This window comes from Zeugodacus cucurbitae, chromosome 6 (assembly GCF_028554725.1).
Source record: "Zeugodacus cucurbitae isolate PBARC_wt_2022May chromosome 6, idZeuCucr1.2, whole genome shotgun sequence".
Classification (NCBI taxonomy): Eukaryota; Metazoa; Arthropoda; class Insecta; order Diptera; family Tephritidae; genus Zeugodacus; species Zeugodacus cucurbitae.
Genome location: NC_071671.1, coordinates 23,043,078 through 23,061,944, shown reverse-complemented (window position 1 = coordinate 23,061,944; position 18,867 = coordinate 23,043,078). Strand labels below are relative to the sequence as shown.

The window sequence follows — 18,867 nt, the reverse complement described above, 5'->3', positions numbered from 1 at the left end:
CATTTGGGGTGAAGAGCAACCAGAAGCCGTTCAAGAACTGCCCATGCATCCCGAAAAATGCACTGTTTGGTGTGGTTTGTACGCTGGTGGAATCATTGGACCGTATTTTTTCAAAGATGCTGTTGGACGCAACGTTACGGTGAATGGCGATCGCTATCGTTCGATGCTAACAAACTTTTTGTTGCCAAAAATGGAAGAACTGAACTTGGTTGACATGTGGTTTCAACAAGATGGCGCTACATGCCACACAGCTCGCGATTCTATGGCCATTTTGAGGGAAAACTTCGGAGAACAATTCATCTCAAGAAATGGACCCGTAAGTTGGCCACCAAGATCATGCGATTTAACGCCTTTAGACTATATTTTGTGGGGCTACGTCAAGTCTAAAGTCTACAGAAATAAGCCAGCAACTATTCCAGCTTTGGAAGACAACATTTCCGAAGAAATTCGGGCTATTCCGGCCGAAATGCTCGAAAAAGTTGCCCAAAATTGGACTTTCCGAATGGACCACCTAAGACGCAGCCGCGGTCAACATTTAAATGAAATTATCTTCAAAAAGTAAATGTCATGAACCAATCTAACGTTTCAAATAAAGAACCGATGAGATTTTGCAAATTTTATGCGTTTTTTTTTTTTAAAAAGTTATCAAGCTCTTAAAAAATCACCCTTTAAAAAGTAGCAACGGGATAAGCCAGGGGGAGACTTTTTTAGACTTAGTAAGGAATTCCAGAAAAAAATGTTTTGATTATGTAGTAAATTGTAATATTATTTAATACACTAGATTAATATCATGGGAATCATTTAAAAAAATAGCAACATAAAGGACAAAAACAATATTTTTAGCTGATTGCCGCACAAGTTACCTCTTATCGTAGAATCACCCATATACGTTAAAACATGTATTCTGTAATTTTGTTTGTTGCAGTTTGCTATTGTTTGGCTCTTGAGGCTCTGTATTCCATTCCTTTGCTATACGATTTATGTAATCCATAGGTATAATATCATAATTTTTTAGCCTCCATTCGATATAGAGAGACTCTTGTAAAACACTGTCTCGATAGTAAAATTTTAAATTTTTTATTATCCTCTGGTCGAAAAGTTCGATTTATGGAAGGAAATTTGAATGAAATTTGAATTCTAAACGCTATTGCCAATTCAAAAGTTCGAGTTATGAAAATTCCACTGTAGATTTATTTATTATGTATAGTTTAGATTTGCAGTATATATCAGCTGTCGTCAGCTCTTTGTCATGTCACATGTCAATAGTCATAGATAAAGTGTGACAGAATTGAAATATTTAAGAGTCATGTTTCACATATTTCTTTCAGATATACATACGATCGGAATCCACTAGTCAAAGATCAGTTCGAAACTATATTACGGGAGTACACCGTCAACAAACTGATTGGACCTTATCAGTGTGGCTTTAGACCTGGAAAATCGACAACTGACCAGATATTCACCATGCGCCAAATTTTGGAGAAGACCCGTGAAAAGAGGATCGACACACACCACCTTTTTGTCGATTTTAAAGCTGCTTTCGATAGCACGAAAAGGAGCTGCCTTTACGCCGCGATGTCTGAATTTGGTATCCCCGCAAAACTAATACGGCTGTGTAAATTGACGTTGAGCAACACCAAAAGCTCCGTCATGATTGGGAAGGACCTCTCCGAGCCGTTCGATACCAAACGAGGTTTCAGACAAGGTGACTCACTATCGTGCGACTTCTTTAACCTGATGCTGGAAAAAATTATAAGAGCTGCAGAGCTAATCCGAGAATCTTCTACAAGAGTGTACAGCTCCTGGCGTACGCCGATGATATTGATATCATCGGAAGCAACAACCGCGCCGTTTGTTCTGCTTTTTCCCGCATGGATAAGGAGGCGAAGCGAATGGGTCTGGAGGTGAATGAGGACAAGACGAAATATCTCCTGTCATCAAGCAAACAGTCGGCGCATTCGCGTCTTGGCTCCCACGTCACTGTTGACAGTCATAACTTCGAGGTCGTAGATAATTTCGTATACCTGGGAACCAGCATCAACAACACGAACAATGTCAGCCTCGAAATCCAGCGCAGAATAACTCTTGCCAACAGGTGCTACTTTGGACTGAGTAGGCAATTGAACAGTAAAGTCCTCTCTCGACGAACCAAAATCAAGCTCTACAAGTCGCTTATCATTCCCGTCCTGCTCTACGGTGCAGAAGCTTGGACGATGTCAACATCAGATAAGACGACACTAGGAGTTTTCGAGAGGAAAATTTTGCGCAAGATTTATGGTCCTCAGAACATTGGCAACGGCGAATACCGCAGACGATGGAACGATGAGCTGTACGAGTTATACGACGACATTGACATAGTTCAGCGAATAAAAAGACAGCGGCTACGCTGGCTAGGTCATGTTGTCCGAATGGACGAAAACACTCCAGCACTGAAAGTGTTCGATGCAGTACCCGCCGGAGGAAGCCGAGGAAGGGGAAGGCCTCCACTCCGTTGGAGGGACCAGGTGGAGAGCGACCTGGTTAAACTTGGGATCTCCAACTGCGAAGGAGAGAGAGAGGTGGCGCACTATCGTCGATTCGGCTATAACCGGCTAAACGGTTGCAACGCCAATCACATACATACATACAAAATTTCGACATATGAATGGGGGAATCATCCATCATGTAGACTTTAACTTTGCGTTGTGGATATTTAGTTCATATGTGGGGAAAACACTCTAGTTGAGAGGAAGAACCAGGTCTGTCCTCTGAGTGTCTAGACTTATGTATATAGTTAGTATCTCGGAAGAAATATCCTAGTCGAGAAGTGTGAGTTGAAAAACGAAAGTCCCGTACATAATTGGATAAGAAAACTCCAAGAAATGTAAAGTAACCAAGGATCCTTAAAATTTTACTCGGATTCCCAACTGATCGAACATTTTGAAGATAGAAAATCAAATTCATTGAATTTACATTTCATACACATTTGATTAATCAATCAGTTATAAAAGAACTAGCTATTACCTTAGGTGTACACATTTATCAAAAATGAACGGAGTTACTACTCAAATAAAACTTTCTCAATACACGCTCCCCATTTTTCTTTAAATGTCTTCCAAGGAGTTCAGTTATTTTATAAATGGTTCGTTGATTTTCTTGGAATTCTAACTAAGCTTTTAGCAATTTTGTAGTAGTCCTTACCTGAAAGATATGCAAGAAATAATTACTAGGGTACTTTGTTTCGAATAAATTTTGAATTCCATAAAGGCTCAGGATACCTGCTATTAGTCATGTTTTCGATCTCAACTTTAGGAAAAAATCCGTCAAGAAATCTCGACATAGTATGCCCTCTTAGCCATCTACAAGAAAGCTAATGGAATTCTTAGTAAAAGATTAAGCACTTTAGTAACTTTTGTAGAAGTCGAAAACTCCGGCTAAATTTTAAAAATTGGTTATGAATGGGACGTTACAATCTTCCAATAAACCTCTCGTCTTTAGAAGGGTAAGGTTGAATATACCTTCCAGGAAGTCTTTTTTATCCCGTGTTATGTTATTGTTTATATTACTTAATGAGACGGGGTTTCGTAAGCACCGTTAGTTGTAAAGCTTGTAATTCGGCAATTTTAATTTTTCTTGATCCTAGTTTTTGTTTCTTTCTACTCAATGACTCTTCACAAAATCTTCAAATCCATTTTACCAAACTTGTATCCACTTGCTTCACTGCACTACTTGATCACTTACGTTGTGCTTGCGCTTCTTTAATCGGCCACTATCAAGCGTCTGTTTCGTAGTTTAAGCGGAAAATCATCAATCAGTACGCTTTTATACGGTTCTTTATCACTTGGCCATAACTTTTTTCGCACTAACAAAACAGTATGCCTACACATGTAAGTATGTATGAATGAGAGTATGTGGGTGTGCAAGAGCACTGCTGTCTTCCCAGCTGCATTTATGCATGAGCTTTCGTTCGCATTGTTTACCCAGATCGGGCAACTTGGCCAAACGATAATTAAAAGTTTCACCAAACAACTTAATTGGCCTGTCTGCATTCGTATCAGTTATCTATGTGTGTGTGTCTGCGAGTGAATCGTAAATGTGCTCGTCGAAAAGTTTTGCAAATCGTTCTACCCCACGAACATATTACCATTCAACCAATGGATTGCAATTGCTTTTGTGATTGTGTTAGTCCCTGCCATGCCACTTTGTGTCTTCAAGCCCTTCCGACCTCCACGCAGTTGACATTTACGCCCACATTCACGTTTTAATTTGGTAAGCTTATGGTCGGACAGTTGTTGAGCGCCATCATCTGGACCCTTTAAACTGAGTCGTTGGCGGAAGCAAAGAGGTTGAAATTGATTGATCGTTGATTGATGATGGAAGCATGTAGATATGTAGAATATGTTGGTTGGAGTTGTTGTAGTATGGAACGCAATTGTTGGGCTTCCACTTGAATGATAAATAATGCATGTGCCGAGGAAATAGAGAGACATTAATAATTTTTGTTGAAGTACTTTAGAAAGATTAAATATTAATTTTGTTTGCAATAATTGTGCTCAATTATTGTCTGAACTTTTTAGATGCCTTGGACTTTTTGGAAAAAGTATCGATTAACGAATTACTTGTAATGTCCGTAGGCCTTGAGAAGCTAAACTAGAATTTTAAGGATGAACTTATTGTTAAATATCGATCGATTTTGTGTTAGTCAGTTGTCAGTCATGTGTCACTTGAGTTTTGTGCTTCTAAGTTGCCATATAGAAAAGAGGAAAGAAAGAAACGTAAATCCTGTCAATACATGAGTGAATTCTCTAACCACTATTTCTTTAAGGTTTAAATAACCTTTTTTTATTCTATCATGTAAATCATTATGTCATTAGTCATTTGTCACACGTTCCCCACAACCCATACGACATTTCACTTTCACTTCTTAATTTTAATAATAAAAAAGTCCAACCTCACGTCTTGAAAGTTAAGTCCAACATAACAATATGCATGAGATTTACTTAGATTATTTTATGGTCAGTTATCATTATTATCCAGTCACAATTAGAACTTACTATAAATCGGTTTCACAATACAGTAGAATCCCGAGCATCGATTATCCGAATAAACGGCAACGAACGTATATAAAATTAACTCTATCTAATTTTCAATTGAAGGAGATGCTGAACTGTTATAATGAAGACCCTGTATTCACAATATTAACTGAAGAAGAAATCTTGATTTGAACGGTACAGAGTAAAAAGATTATAAAGAGACTTAAACTGGGGATGTACAGAGACAGTATTCTCAATTGTGGAAACTATCTGAAAGTGTAAGGATCTTTTACAGAGTAAAGATCTAGTATGTTTATATTCACATAGGCAAAACCCGCTAGCAATTTGAAGAGGAGTATAGAAGAGAAATGTTGGGAACTGTGATATTGTTGGGGTGAGGTACTGTTATAAATGATGGTAAGCATCAATATGAATTATTCGTATTATAGTGACGCCTTTTGTCGCGTTTATTGAGGAATCTTATATTGGAAGTTCTCATCATGATGATTTTTACGTAATCCAAATACCAAAACTCAGTCACTATCTTCATAGGGATCCATGAAAACTGTAATTCACTTAAACTGGTAGAATATGGAGATTATATCACAGTCGAATTATGTGGAGAAGAGATACACTTTTCAAGATCAAATGCAACACTTAAAATTAATCACAATTTTAAATGTTCCTTAGATAACAAGATCTTTCTGGACTTTGTAAAGCTGTCGTCACACCGCATATAACTACAAAAACAGTTATTCACACATTCTACAACAACTCCATACCGCCGCACCATCCCCACAAGCAATGCACACACGCCACCAAGGCCACAAACTAACGGCAACCGAACTCGAGCACCAGCGTCCACAGAGTGAGCGTGGAGTCCGACGGGCGCATTTAAATGCACCGCAACTTAATATTCGCAGCATATGAGTATTCACTATAGAGCAATTTATGGCCACATTTAGACGCAAGTTGCTCGGTCCAAATACACAGAGAGACACACACTTTTGGGTATTTCTACGCATATATGTATGCGATGTGCGTGATGTGCACGCAATTGCAGCCTCAAATACATTTTCGTATGACTGAATTTTGCGCATCAATTAGCTGTGCGAATATTTTGCCATAATTTTGGTTGAGAATATCCGATTTTAATTATGCAGCCAAATTAATGCTTGCTGTCAATATTGAATTACGACCAATGAATGTGGAATGCCAATATGACTTATGCATAACTAAATATACATACATATGTACATAGATATCTATTTTCTAAATATTTGTTTGAATATGTATGTACCTATGTATAAATGCTCGTTTCAAGAGAGGAAGAGAAAAGTGTAGAGAGCAAGTGTGGGCACCATAACACCCAATGAACCAAAATGATTATCATCGTTTTCAGATTTCTTTGATTTTTTATTCTCAAAATCGGGAGAGTCAAGCAACTAGTACCGAGTTGATTCTACTATATCCAGATGGACAATTAGCACCCAGTAAGATTTATAGCCTTAGGGTTTGGGTTTAAATAGGATAATTACTGATCAGAGGACCGACAACGAGACAGAGATGAATCCTATTGAGGGTGCAAAGCTCGCTTTACGACGGAGCTTATGGAGTTCGTGTGAGGCCCAATCGTTTAGCAATAAACCGTAAGAGGAATAATGGAACTCCAATTCATTCGCAGACTGATGATAATAGAACTGCAGAATCTTTTTAAGTCATTTTATCAATCTTAGGCCTCCCGGAATTCCACTCTGCCAAAAAATAGAAATGTAATTGAATCACATTCAAGTTCAAATGGCAACCCTGAAACCAAGCTAACCATGTTATCGTTTTATGTATAGCCTCGCAAATGCATAACTTTCTAACTCGACATCCGAATAATTTCAGATGTATCACTTGCGATCCACATATTCGACAGGGTACCTCGTGTAAGATGGGGCATGAGTGCATAAAACTTTTCAAAAGGGTAGAGCCCTTTTACTAGATAACGAATATCGGTCTCCCATGAAATCATCCCTGGGATGGATAGTGAGACGTCAGGCTCGTTTACATCTGTTATGAAAATGGATCGCATTTCTCTTTGTCTTCAACAATGAATTAAGTATAAAGGACAAATTCGTCCGATGGAAAATATAGGGCAAAAAAGTAGGTCTTGATGAATTCGATGAAGCCGAACCACCTGGAGTTAACAAAAGTTCATTTATCCATAAAAATTTAGTATGTTTTGTAAATCGAGATAAAGATGACTAAAGATCTGAGTTAGCGTATGTCGGCAAGTTAGATTTTTTATCAGGATAGGCTATAGTAATATCTATCTGGCATTTCCACAATTCTAGGGAATACTTCATATTTTATTGGGGAAAATGCCGAAATTAATGCCTAAAATTAAGCGGTTTTCATTTTTACCCTATGTTCGGATGTTATCCTATTGGACTATTTGTAGCTAGGGTAGATAATAGATTCGTCAATAGAAAATTGAACCAGTTAAGTATTACCAATTCGAACCTAACCTAACATACCTAGATTTTTGTGGAATCCTCTACAAAAGGAACCCAAAACATCGGATACCGAAACGAAATTCGCAGAAACCTCAACCAATAGTTAAACATAATGCTGACTAGGCACACAATATGTGGTAATCAGCCTGGGTTGCAAGTACCTTAACCGACATTTGTGTACAACGCTTGGTTGAGGTCGAAGCGTCATACATCGGTAACACGCTTTATAATTTGCACATTCATACCAACGTACTACATGAGTCGAGTATTTTTGATTACAACACTCGAATTACAAAATGTTCGAAGGCTATTTGCTGTATGGCAAACTTTTGCTGTTGCTGTTGTTGTTGGGTTGTGGGCTGCGTAATACGTCAATAATAGTACTTTTGTATATCTGAGGAAACAATTCATGCGTGCAGGAAAGTGGTATTAAAGAGGAAAATTTTATAAAATTGGTACACTTAACACCCACAACAACGCTCCCCTTCCAAGCAGTGTGCCAGCCACTTCAGGTCTCGGTACCATTGGTATAAATAACACCATTAATGCGCTGCGTAAATCATCTACAAATAAATAGTTATTGGCAAATAAGCATACCCAGCATGCAAGGTAATTCATTAATTAATGCAACGCCGTACATTCGCCTACAATTTGGATTTATTTTAAGCATATACATTTATATGCAGTGGCGTGTTTAGAATGTTATTTGCGAAATAGCATACATTTTAATTATGAGCGTAAAAGGATTATGTGCTTTATATCGAATTTGGTTATTGTAGAGCTGTTGCGATTTAGTTAGCGGGTTACTGTGATTTTGTATAACTGTATTTGTGTTAATTATATACAAATTTGGGTCGCAGATTTTAGCTCTCGTGTTTGGAAATAATTTTCCCATATAACTGACTAAGCTTTTGAAGGGGAATAATGAATTAAAAGAATGGAGAGTATTTTAATTTAAAATTCAATTAACAAAAATATTTTTGTTTAGTATAATATTGGTTTCATGAATTTAAATATTAGAAATCATCTTTAAATTATGGCTCTATCTCACAATTGACCGGCTCGGTATCTAATATGTATACCAAACTTTCTTAAATTTATTCCAAGCCTCTACACTCTGAAAATCTATTACCTTCGTAATCTAACTTTTTAATTTTCCGTTTCCCATGCCTAATATGATTAGATTATAATACAAATTACTAGAATCGCAGTCATCGATTCGCTCGGCCTTGGAGAATGGTGTAAATAGAATAAATATCTCTTGAGTTAAAATTTACTAGATACATTTTTTAACAATTCCATTGCTTGACAAGAAAGCGGAAATTAAGGGTGGCGAAAAATTTATTGTATGCAGCCCTTGCTTCTTCATGATCGTTATTCGAAGGAAAGAAAATAAACATTGATACCATTAATGAGCCCAACTCTTTGACAAGTCCTTTTCTGCTCTCTTTGTCGATATTTTTCGGAATTCATTACCATTATCTTTATTTATGGTTTTAAGGGGATTAAACTTTATACTTCCTAATCCATAATAATTATTACCGAGATACTTAAATTGAACGTTAATCTTTAGAATTCCGCTTTGGTTTTAGGTAGAAATCAATATTACTCTACTCTACTCCTGTGGGAACTACATTTTCTCCGGTTCCAAGTCTGTGAAGTGAGACAAAAAAATGCTTCTAGATTTGTATTACATAGATACCATTATTTTCATTGATTTCTTGCTTCATACATCCAAGACCACAAAAATTGTACCAAGGTCTTTGGATTGGATGAAAATTTTGTATTTTGTCTGCAGCGTTCATGGTCTACTGTTGATCCTAGATTCTTGATATGTTTTCCAGCAATAAAAACCGCTGATATCTGCAGGGTACATAGCAGAGGACAGAATACAATGTTTTTGAATAAAAGGTAATGCTTTTGTCTCTTATTTTCTATGTTCAAAAGAACACACCCCAATGTTTTTCACACAACACCTTATCTTTGTGACAACTTACCACCGAGACAGCTCGGAAGGCCACTATGGACAAGACAAAATTATGTAAATATCAGAAGTATCATATAGAAAGTCAGAGTCGCCACGTTAGACAACCTTTAATACCAAACTCTTAAAAAAAATCTATATTTATATTGATATTGATCTGATATCTTAATGAAGACTTTTTGTTACACAAAGTAGACATTCGTTACTTGATGATATTTAGTAAATCCGACAGCTACAGAACCGAACTTTATATCATATAGCAATGCAAACGATGGACCAAAATATACTCGGTTCTAATAACAAATGATAAAAGAGACATATTAAAAAAACAATGAGAGTTTAAACTGAGGACGAAAAATAATTGTAATTGCATGGCATGGTAAGAAGCCTACAACTAAGAATAAGACCACAAAGAGCTAGCTCACAAACACAGCTATATATTACAATATATTGCCACCGAGACAATTGCAAAGTTATTTCGAAACGATTGCAACTTAACCTCACATTAATTTTATGTTTCAAACAACCAGAAAGAGGCGCAATGGGAATCAAATTAAATGCGATAAATAAGTATTTTAATTAAACTTTGCAGATAAATACCTAAATGGCAAAAGGAATTAGTTTTCATTTCCATGCTTTACGCAATCCTAAATGTAGCCTAACATAATTGCTTATAGAACACACTTCAATATTAATTTTGCATATTAAAAAGAGAAAGAGAGAGCGTATAAATTTTCTTAGCCTAAATTTTAGGTGCAAAGCAACTACAAGTAATAGAATTGAGTGCGAAAGGCGAATAGCACATGAAGCGAAGTGGAGCATATGAAGTGGAAAGACCTGCTGGTGGCATGAGTGAATGCAAGAAAATCCCAAAGATAAGCAAGCACTATAGCAATTTAGACCAAGGATGAAACTATACTACAAAGCATAGGTTATAATAAAAGTCAAATTTTACAGTTTTAAATACAAATAAAATGTACAAAAACGATTAAAAGACGACGAGTCTGATGTTGGGTGAAAACGTGAAGCACGTGCGCTTGGAAAGCTTAAGCTTTAACGTGTAGTAGGTCGCAGCGGCAAAAGTTCAAAACGAGGAAATTACACTTTGAGGAAAAGATAATTTTCGAAATGTGCGCTCAACAAACTAGTATGGACAGGAAAGGAAGTGAAGCGATAAAGGTAGAAGTGGACAACACTTAAAATGAATTGAAGGTCATTTGGGAATCAGCATTTAATTGGATTGAAGTTGACATAGCTGAGCTTTTGACGGCAACGGCGGAGGTGAATGCGGTAGCTTTTGGAGACATATATAGATATACATATATAGAACAAATGTAATACACTTGAATCTTTCATGTAGACAGTCGGTTGGACGATTAGTCGAAATGCCGCAAGGACAGAGACGGTTGGTTGTGAGACCAAGAGACGTTGGAGGAGGCAAAAAAGCTACATTTACTACTAAATACAATTCGGCAAGTTACTGACGCCAATAGCCGTGGTCCCCGGTGTCTGTAGACACACACACGCCCACACTCCTCAGCAGTCCCAATAATGCGATGACTTTACAAAAGTGCTACTCGGAAGGAATGCCGACGAGACAGACGCGTAGCGGCAAAAGACGTTATGAGTGTATGTGTGTGTCTGTAGACTGTGTGGGCACTATGAAGGCGAGCGGTGCTAGGCGTGTGTTGCAGGTCAGCAACTTTGCAAAGATGTCACACAGAGTTCAGTTTAATTAAACGAGAATGATTTATGGCTCCGACAATGCACAGGACATTTTCGAATTGCTATGCGCATATGGTTTGCAGAGGTGTCTCACAATGTGTGTGTCTCGCGTCACAAGCCACTTTGCGCACATTCATTTCAGCCAGCCACAATGGCATTCATTTATGTATGTCACTGCTTGTAACTATTTATATACGAGTATATGTAAACATATTTATTTATGTTGTTGTTGCCACTTTTTTCCAATTTAACAATGCTTTAGCAATCTTCTTAGCGTAACCTGTGCTTGTAAGCGGCCACAGCTTCCATCTTTTAGCTTTTATTTGCACGTATGTATATTGTATTTAGATATATAACAGTACACACATATGCTTCTAACTTACAAGTAACACATTCATCTTTGGCGATAATCAATGACATATGTAATCCATTACGCCCGCCATTTGATTCTTGACTCATTGGCGCCCAGTAAATAATCATTTTGCAGAGTATATTTTTCGAATTGAGCTTTCACTGCGTTGTGCTGAGAGGTGAAGATATCGCCTTAAGCTTATGCGGGTACGTATTTTGTAGAGTAATTTTAAGAATACAAAATCTTCATAGCAGCAGTTTCTCAGCAGTATTAATGAAGTATATCTGAAAGCTCTACATAGTCGCATGATATGGAGAATTTCGCGAAGATATTATTTTTAATCTCAAGTTTAACTCTATAGAAGCTTGCTTGTAAATCTGATCCTCTCTCTCTTCTCTTAAACTCTTTTTTCTTTGTCTCTTCCAAACAGAATTCTTCTCTTTTTATCTAATTCTATTATCGTCCATCCTTTTGTAAGAGGGTCCATTTACCCGAATTTGATGGAGACCTCCTTTGAAAATCCATATTAAGTATTCATCTAGATTACTAGATGGTTATCATAATTCTATAAATTGGAAACTGTTTGCAAAGAGTCCGTTCCGTAATTCTGAAATTTGAGGAATCTCCGAGTATTTGTCTCATGAAGAAGCTAACAGCATCATCATCAGCAATATTCTCATCGCTACGAGATCGACTCCAAAATGTTCGAGCTTTATTTGATCGAGAGTCTCATTGTATCTGTTGGGAGTCTTTGTGATTCCGGGTTATTAAACTCTTAAGTTTTTAAATGAATTAAGAAATGGTCAAGTTTAATTATTATATCGATCCTTCCAAGTTTCTCATCAGTCCATATCTTTTCTTCAGCGGTATCATGCCAAACTTATCTCACTAAGTACTCTGGAAAGCTTAAAGTTTCAGCTATCATACCTATATTTACATATCAGAAAAAGAAGTAAGCAGACGAGCCAACCAAATTTCCCAAATGATTTAGTTTAATCGTTAACTATGGACTCTGCTTTCTTGGTCAAAGGGGATCATTCTGTCAACGGTTCGGGGTTTCCAGAGTAAGACGAAGGTGTACTTCGAAAACTTTTGTTCAAGGAATGATCTGGTGTTGGTATCCAAAAGTTCTCAAAACAGGAAAACTAATGGATATTGCTCAGTCACGACCAGACCTGTGACCCTCCTTCTTTACCACAATATCCGCGAACAGTCTCAAACTCCCGCCCAACGAAATGTGTTCTGCTCCAATAATAACAGCGTGCAGCCGAGCGTAGGTGTACAACAACACCATTATGCCGTCATTTTCCTTGCGCATTTCACTATTTCCGCTTCCGTTGAGGGTTATCTGTTGTTGAGGCGTTCATGCTTGTCCGCCCCCCATCACGACATCGAGGGGAATTGCAGCCAGCCGACTGGCCGCCCAATACATTGTGGTTTCGTGCGTTAAGCAGCAGCGTAACACGCAACCGCAGAGCCATTAATGCGGCTCAGTAGCCACACTCTTGCGACCGGCCAACAACGGCCCGTACGCGTACATTCGTTGATCCAACTGACTGTTCTGAGTCATGCATAACAGCGGTTGATGTGTGCGGTTCGGCGCCGAGAGCCTGCTGATGGCTCGAAACTTGAAATTAAAATTTAAAGAAGCTGATGAGCGTACACTTATGCTACTCGGCTGTATTTAAGCGAATTCTATATACAAATTTGTCTGGGTCGACTCGTGTATGTGTGTGTTTGTATATAGGCGTTGTAAGCCCATTCTTACATCCCCGGGGCTTGTAATCAGTCGCTGTTCTAGGTGGCTTAGTCCTCTCGTAGCACATACATATGTATGTACAGTTATCCTTACACGCATTTCCGCTCTCGAGCGTAACATTTTCAGTCGGACAATTCTGCTGATTTTACGGTGATGCGATTAAAAGCGTATAGCCAAGCAGTCAACCGCAAAGCGACAGCGGCACACGAATGCAATCAGGCGAAACGCTTTGTGGAAATGTGGAAAGTGAAAATGACAAAGAAAGTGAGCAAAAGGAGAGAAAATGTTGGTTGTGATAACTAACTAAGCACCCGATAAGCGTCGAGCAGGAAGCTTATAGAGCGCTAAGGTTACAATGAGTGCCGTGACGAGAGGACGTAGCGGACGAGGCGGAAAAGACTTTCACTTTCGTGCGCAGCGTCTGAAACGATTAGGTAAGGTAAACGATTCAAGCGTGAAGTGAAGATTTGGGGCACAAACAGGGTCAAAGGTCAGATTGAAAAGATATTTAGGTATTTAAAGGCAATTTTAATGCTGGTAATTGTATTGCATGGTGCCACGAAGTGTGCATATCCACATACAGTTTATCTAAAAAATAGAGTGTTGAACATAAATCTACACATTAGGGTTTCGTTAAACTTTAAACTTTCTTTTCATAATAACATCGCAATCCCATTTGGATTTATTGTGGGTACTTACAAGATAACTAGACGGTAGGCCAGGCCAACTTTTCTTTAAGTTTTAGTTGGTATCTAGTGGTTACATGTTTCCAAGACAATCGGGTTTATAAAGCCGTACATTTTTGACCGGCTCCGGCACTTTAGCGTTTACAAATACTTCAAAGGACCTTTTACCTTCCATTGTAGGGTAGATATTTTCTCGTATAACTCCGTCATAACAGGTCTATTATAATACAATCTTTTCGAGGAAACTAATATCTTTAAAAATACCTTCTTGCGAAACATTGAGTACATAATCTCAAGTTTCTTAAAATATTTGGTGGATTCAATCAATACGACTAGATTCTCATCAGTTCACACTCTCCAATTCTACTCCATGGATTTTTAGTTTTTCGGTTTATTTTAAATAATTTCGATTTTCTTTATTAATGTGCTCTCTAGGAATTAGAATTCTAGGACCTGTCTTTATATTAAGAACCCCAAATCAATCACTCGGTCTCAACCCAATTGCATACTTTTGAGTTCTTTAGGGCTCTTTTCTCGGATATTTAAGTTGTGGTGCTTTTAAGTAATCTCGCCAGTATCATATCATGTCGATGGAATCCAAATCAAGCTCTACAGGTATTTTTCATACAACATACTCAAAAGTTTTTCTTGGTGTACTGAAAGTCACTTAAGTGTTGGTACTTATTTCAAAAATGTATGTAATGGTCCCTAAGCTGTACTGAGACCCCATATATATATATACTCATATCGAGGATCCCATCTCTGTTATAAAAGCTACAAGTAATACTATGTAGACGTATTGCACTCTATAGCTCTGGAAGTTTGGATGCACAAAACCAGTTCTTCTTAAGGTTATGCAAGAATATTGAAAGGAGTTAAAGGTCACGTAAGGAAATTCAGCATAAATATTCGATATTCCACTAAAAAATGTTTGTCCATTTTAACGACCCTTGAATACCCTTCATCTACATATGTATGTACACAAATCAATTACCGCCGCTCTTAAAAGTATGCAACACTGCTGCCATTAAAGCATAAAGACTGACCATACACAGCTTTAATGGATTTTATTTGCACACACTTAGAATTTTTCAATTAATCAAAATGCCTAAGAGCCATTCAACCACACCACAACCCCTAGAGATAACGTACAAAAGTCCTAGAGCATTTTCAATTTTCTCAACAGATCCCACTTGCATTCCAAACACTAATTCAATCATTAGCTGATGGCGTTAATTAAGTTATGCTTAAGAATTTTACTCTACGTGCATGTGTGGCAGAGCTGGGCAGTCTGTCAGACGCAACAAACGGGCCATTGACGAAATACAGCATAAGGAGTGAGCGTAAGCAGGGAGTAGATATTATGTATAGCAAAATATCAAAATAGGCAACATTCTGCTAAGGCGCCTTATGCCACATGTGGCAGGCATGCGCCGGATTAAACTACTACAGATGTGAGGTTGGACAACTGATACGCCATATTTGACTATATATGAATGTGTGTATATATGCATCTATGTATATATATATATACTCGCTTGGCCAAATGCCAATCTATAATTCATCAACTTAATTAGGATTACGAACACCTCAAAGGGAAAATCTTAATATACGAACATGAAAACAAACGGTTGTTTGGGCATAATCATTTGTATGGACAACACACACACATACAAATGAATATTAATATATGCCGTTGTGCTTGCCCATGGCAATGAAATTATAAAAAGGACAATGCTTGTGCTACAACACAAAACAGCGGAAGGAAGGATATACCTGAACACACGTTGCCTGTGGGCAGTGAGTGGGTTGGGGAAGGGGGAATGAGAAAATTAATTTATTGTTTACATGTAACAAACAAATGACCTTAATTGTTATGGCAAACGAGCGTGCACGCAATGTGGGCGAACACATACACGAATGCACATACATACTTATATTTATAACGGTTTGTTGCTTAAACTGCTGGTTAACTGGCTATGTAACCTGTATTTATGCAACAATGGAAGTGAAATTGTACTTGTATTGGTACTAAAGTAAGATTAAGATAAAATAAGATTTAAAGGTTGTAAAAACTATATTAAATTAGCAAAGAAAATACAAGAACCTCAGAAATCTAAAAACTATCGCAAATAAGAAGAATGTGATGAAGATGAAATATACCAAGATGTAGAAATCACGCCTTAAACACGAGTACGTAAAAGCTAAATAAAGATAAAAGCTTTAGAGCTAAGAGCTTTCATATAAGCTCTTATCATTGCAATGTAGTAATCACGGTCTCAATACATTTTGCTAAGATAAAAGCTATAGCTTAGAGCTTTCACATAAGCTTTCATCAGTGAAAGCTTTCGAGGTATAAATGTTTGAAGCTAATTTAGAACATTTATTTATACTAAAAATTATAAAAGCTTTCGTCACTGGAAGCTTTGGGGGCATGGTTACCTAAAACTGAATACCGACATAGTTAATAGCACTCGTTCGCAATCACTTTTCTTACAGTAAGTTCATCATTGAAAGCTTTCGAGGCATTTGTCTTCAAGCACTTTTCTCACACTAAATCCAGAATGCAGTTCTGAATTTTTATTTGTATTCAAATTATAATAGCTTTCGTCAATGCAAGCTTTCGAGGTTTGAATGCCTAAAGCTTATTGCTGACAAAGTTAATAGCACACTTACTCTCAGTAAATCCAGATTGAAATTGAGAATTCTCATTTGTATTGAAAATTATGTAAGCTTTCCCATCGAAAATCTCCGAAACCGAAATATGATTTGTCCATTTCAACGAAATTATTTTGAGAGCACGAAGCACTAAGTGTACATCTGACTTTCCATGGTCTTTGGTTTATTTTTATAGAGGTTCCATTTGAGTTTGTCGGCATTTCTCACTTAGTCTAATTGGACAGTTTTTAATGCGAGTGTTTTTACTTTAGTCTCCGAACTGACCATTCCGGTTGCAGACTAGACGAAATTGCCGACAACTTCGCAGTTATATCCATTTGACGCGACTTCTAAGATAAGAATGTTAAGGAAACGAGTCCGCTGAATGTCTGTTTAACAGCCAAAGGAAATTTACTGGATGACTAGTGCAAGCTTTATCATCGGCTCATTTTCTTTACTATTTGTGTTTATGTTACGAACAATAATTTTTGAAGTTTTATTTATATAACCTTTTATTATGTTATAAGTTTGTGCAAACAAAATTTCCAATAAGATCTCACGATGACATTTTATTTAGTAACCTCATTTAGCTTGTCAACTAATAACGAAAAACTGGTGCTTCTCCACACATTGCATCGAACTGCCGACGCGTAATGTTGCCGCCGCATTTGCAACACGCCGCGCTCCGTTTTGTGCTGCGCCTTTCATATTATCACGCGCTCGCTTTTGGACTACTGCCTACTTGCATTAGCTACAAGCATCCGCTGCGCACGCCGCGTCACACCGTACTATATCAGCTGTACACCGCTGTGATATATTTGCTCTGCTGGGCGGCGTATCCTGTCTTAATGCTGCGCATGACAATCGATTTGGTGCATCTCCGAGGCTGGTTGGCCGTACTATTCTCGTTGAGCATCGGTTTAATATGCAAATCGGTCGCGCTCGCCACTATGTACGCATACATATTGTTTGGGCGGCTGCGCGCCATTGAAACACTACGCTTTTATCGCGCGTTACGTCAACGTTATCGTCACATAAAGGGACTAACGTGTCACCGGCAAGCGCAATTCGAGTGTCAGCTGTTAGCGAAATTCGTTATCGCCAGCGTTGGCATCGTCTTTACGGCGCGCATATTTTTTATGTATGGCGAAACGAACACCACATACGCTTATAAATTGCTAATACTCGGTCAATTTCTCGCCAATACATTCCTGATCGGTTGCGTACATCAGTTTTTATATGCGCTCTACTTGCTGCGCCAGCAATTCGCCTGCGTCAATGAGTCGTTGCGCCTGTGGCAGTTGGAGGCGCGCGCCTGGCAAACTAATAAGCAAACACTTCAAACGCATTCCCCTCAAGAACTCTACACCGATTTGCGCGTACGTTTGACGGAGCTGATCCAAATGCATGCGGATTATCAGCGTTTGGCTGTGCGCGTTTTCAAATTATTCGCACTGCCGTTTGCCGGCTTCTTGATGCGCCAATTCGGCGTCAGCATTAATATGCTATTCAGCGCTGTGTAATTCATTACGGAACGCATTAAAGCCAGTGTTATGGACAGGATTATTGGTTCACTGTTCGTTGCGCTCTTCTATACGGATGTCCTGTTGTTGATGTCCTTCGTCAACGGTGTGGTGGACGATTGTAATGCAGCCGCGCAGATGCTGCGCGAATGCACCACGATGGTCAGTGTTGGTGAGCCGCATGCGGTGCTGGAGCGACAGGTGTGTTGAAAAAATTAGGTATTCCTAAAATTTTTTATTTTTAATTTCCCCGTTTTTCAGCTGGAATCCTTTTCGCTGCGTCTTAGTTGCCATCCGCTGTGCTACAAAGTGTTCGGTCTTTTCGAATTCAATCGTAGTGAATGTTTGAATTGTCTATGTACTATTCTTGTTTACATAACGGTACTTATGCAATTTGATATGAATAAAGAACGGATGTCGAATTTTTAGAAAGTAGCTTTAAACAGTTGAGTACAAGATTTTAATTTTTACTATAAATGGTAGTTGATGAGAAACCTTCTTGCTGTTCTATCACTCAAAACATGCAATTAGTAGATCATTTAGTCCTCATCTATTATTCGTAAAGAAAAAACAATCACAGAACATTGATAAGTGAAAGGAACAGGATTCTCGAAAAGAGCCCGATAATTCTCTTCACTACTAGAGTTAAGCCTGGGATCTAAATCTA

The 18,867-nt window shown here is 38.0% G+C and overlaps 1 protein-coding gene across 1 annotated transcript; it reads left to right on the top strand.

Annotated features, from left to right (window-relative positions):
- Positions 1 to 17,330: 17,330 nt before the first annotated feature.
- On the top strand, positions 17,331 to 18,629 carry LOC114803760 (putative gustatory receptor 58b). The gene is made up of 3 exons (XM_054232741.1): positions 17,331 to 18,196; positions 18,239 to 18,401; positions 18,462 to 18,629. The coding sequence occupies exons 1-3, from the start codon at positions 17,331 to 17,333 to the stop codon at positions 18,627 to 18,629; spliced, it is 1,197 nt and encodes a 398-aa protein (XP_054088716.1).
- Positions 18,630 to 18,867: the final 238 nt, after the last annotated feature.

Excerpts from the sequence above, each read along its gene's own strand:
- LOC114803760 (XM_054232741.1), top strand. The coding sequence starts at position 17,331 with ATGTTGCCGCCGCATTTGCAACACGCCGCGCTCCGTTTTGTGCTGCGC. Across the intron at positions 18,197-18,238 it reads AATATGCTATTCAGCGCTGT|GATTATTGGTTCACTGTTCG; the intron begins GTAATTCATTAC and ends TGTTATGGACAG. Across the intron at positions 18,402-18,461 it reads ATGCGGTGCTGGAGCGACAG|CTGGAATCCTTTTCGCTGCG; the intron begins GTGTGTTGAAAA and ends CCCGTTTTTCAG.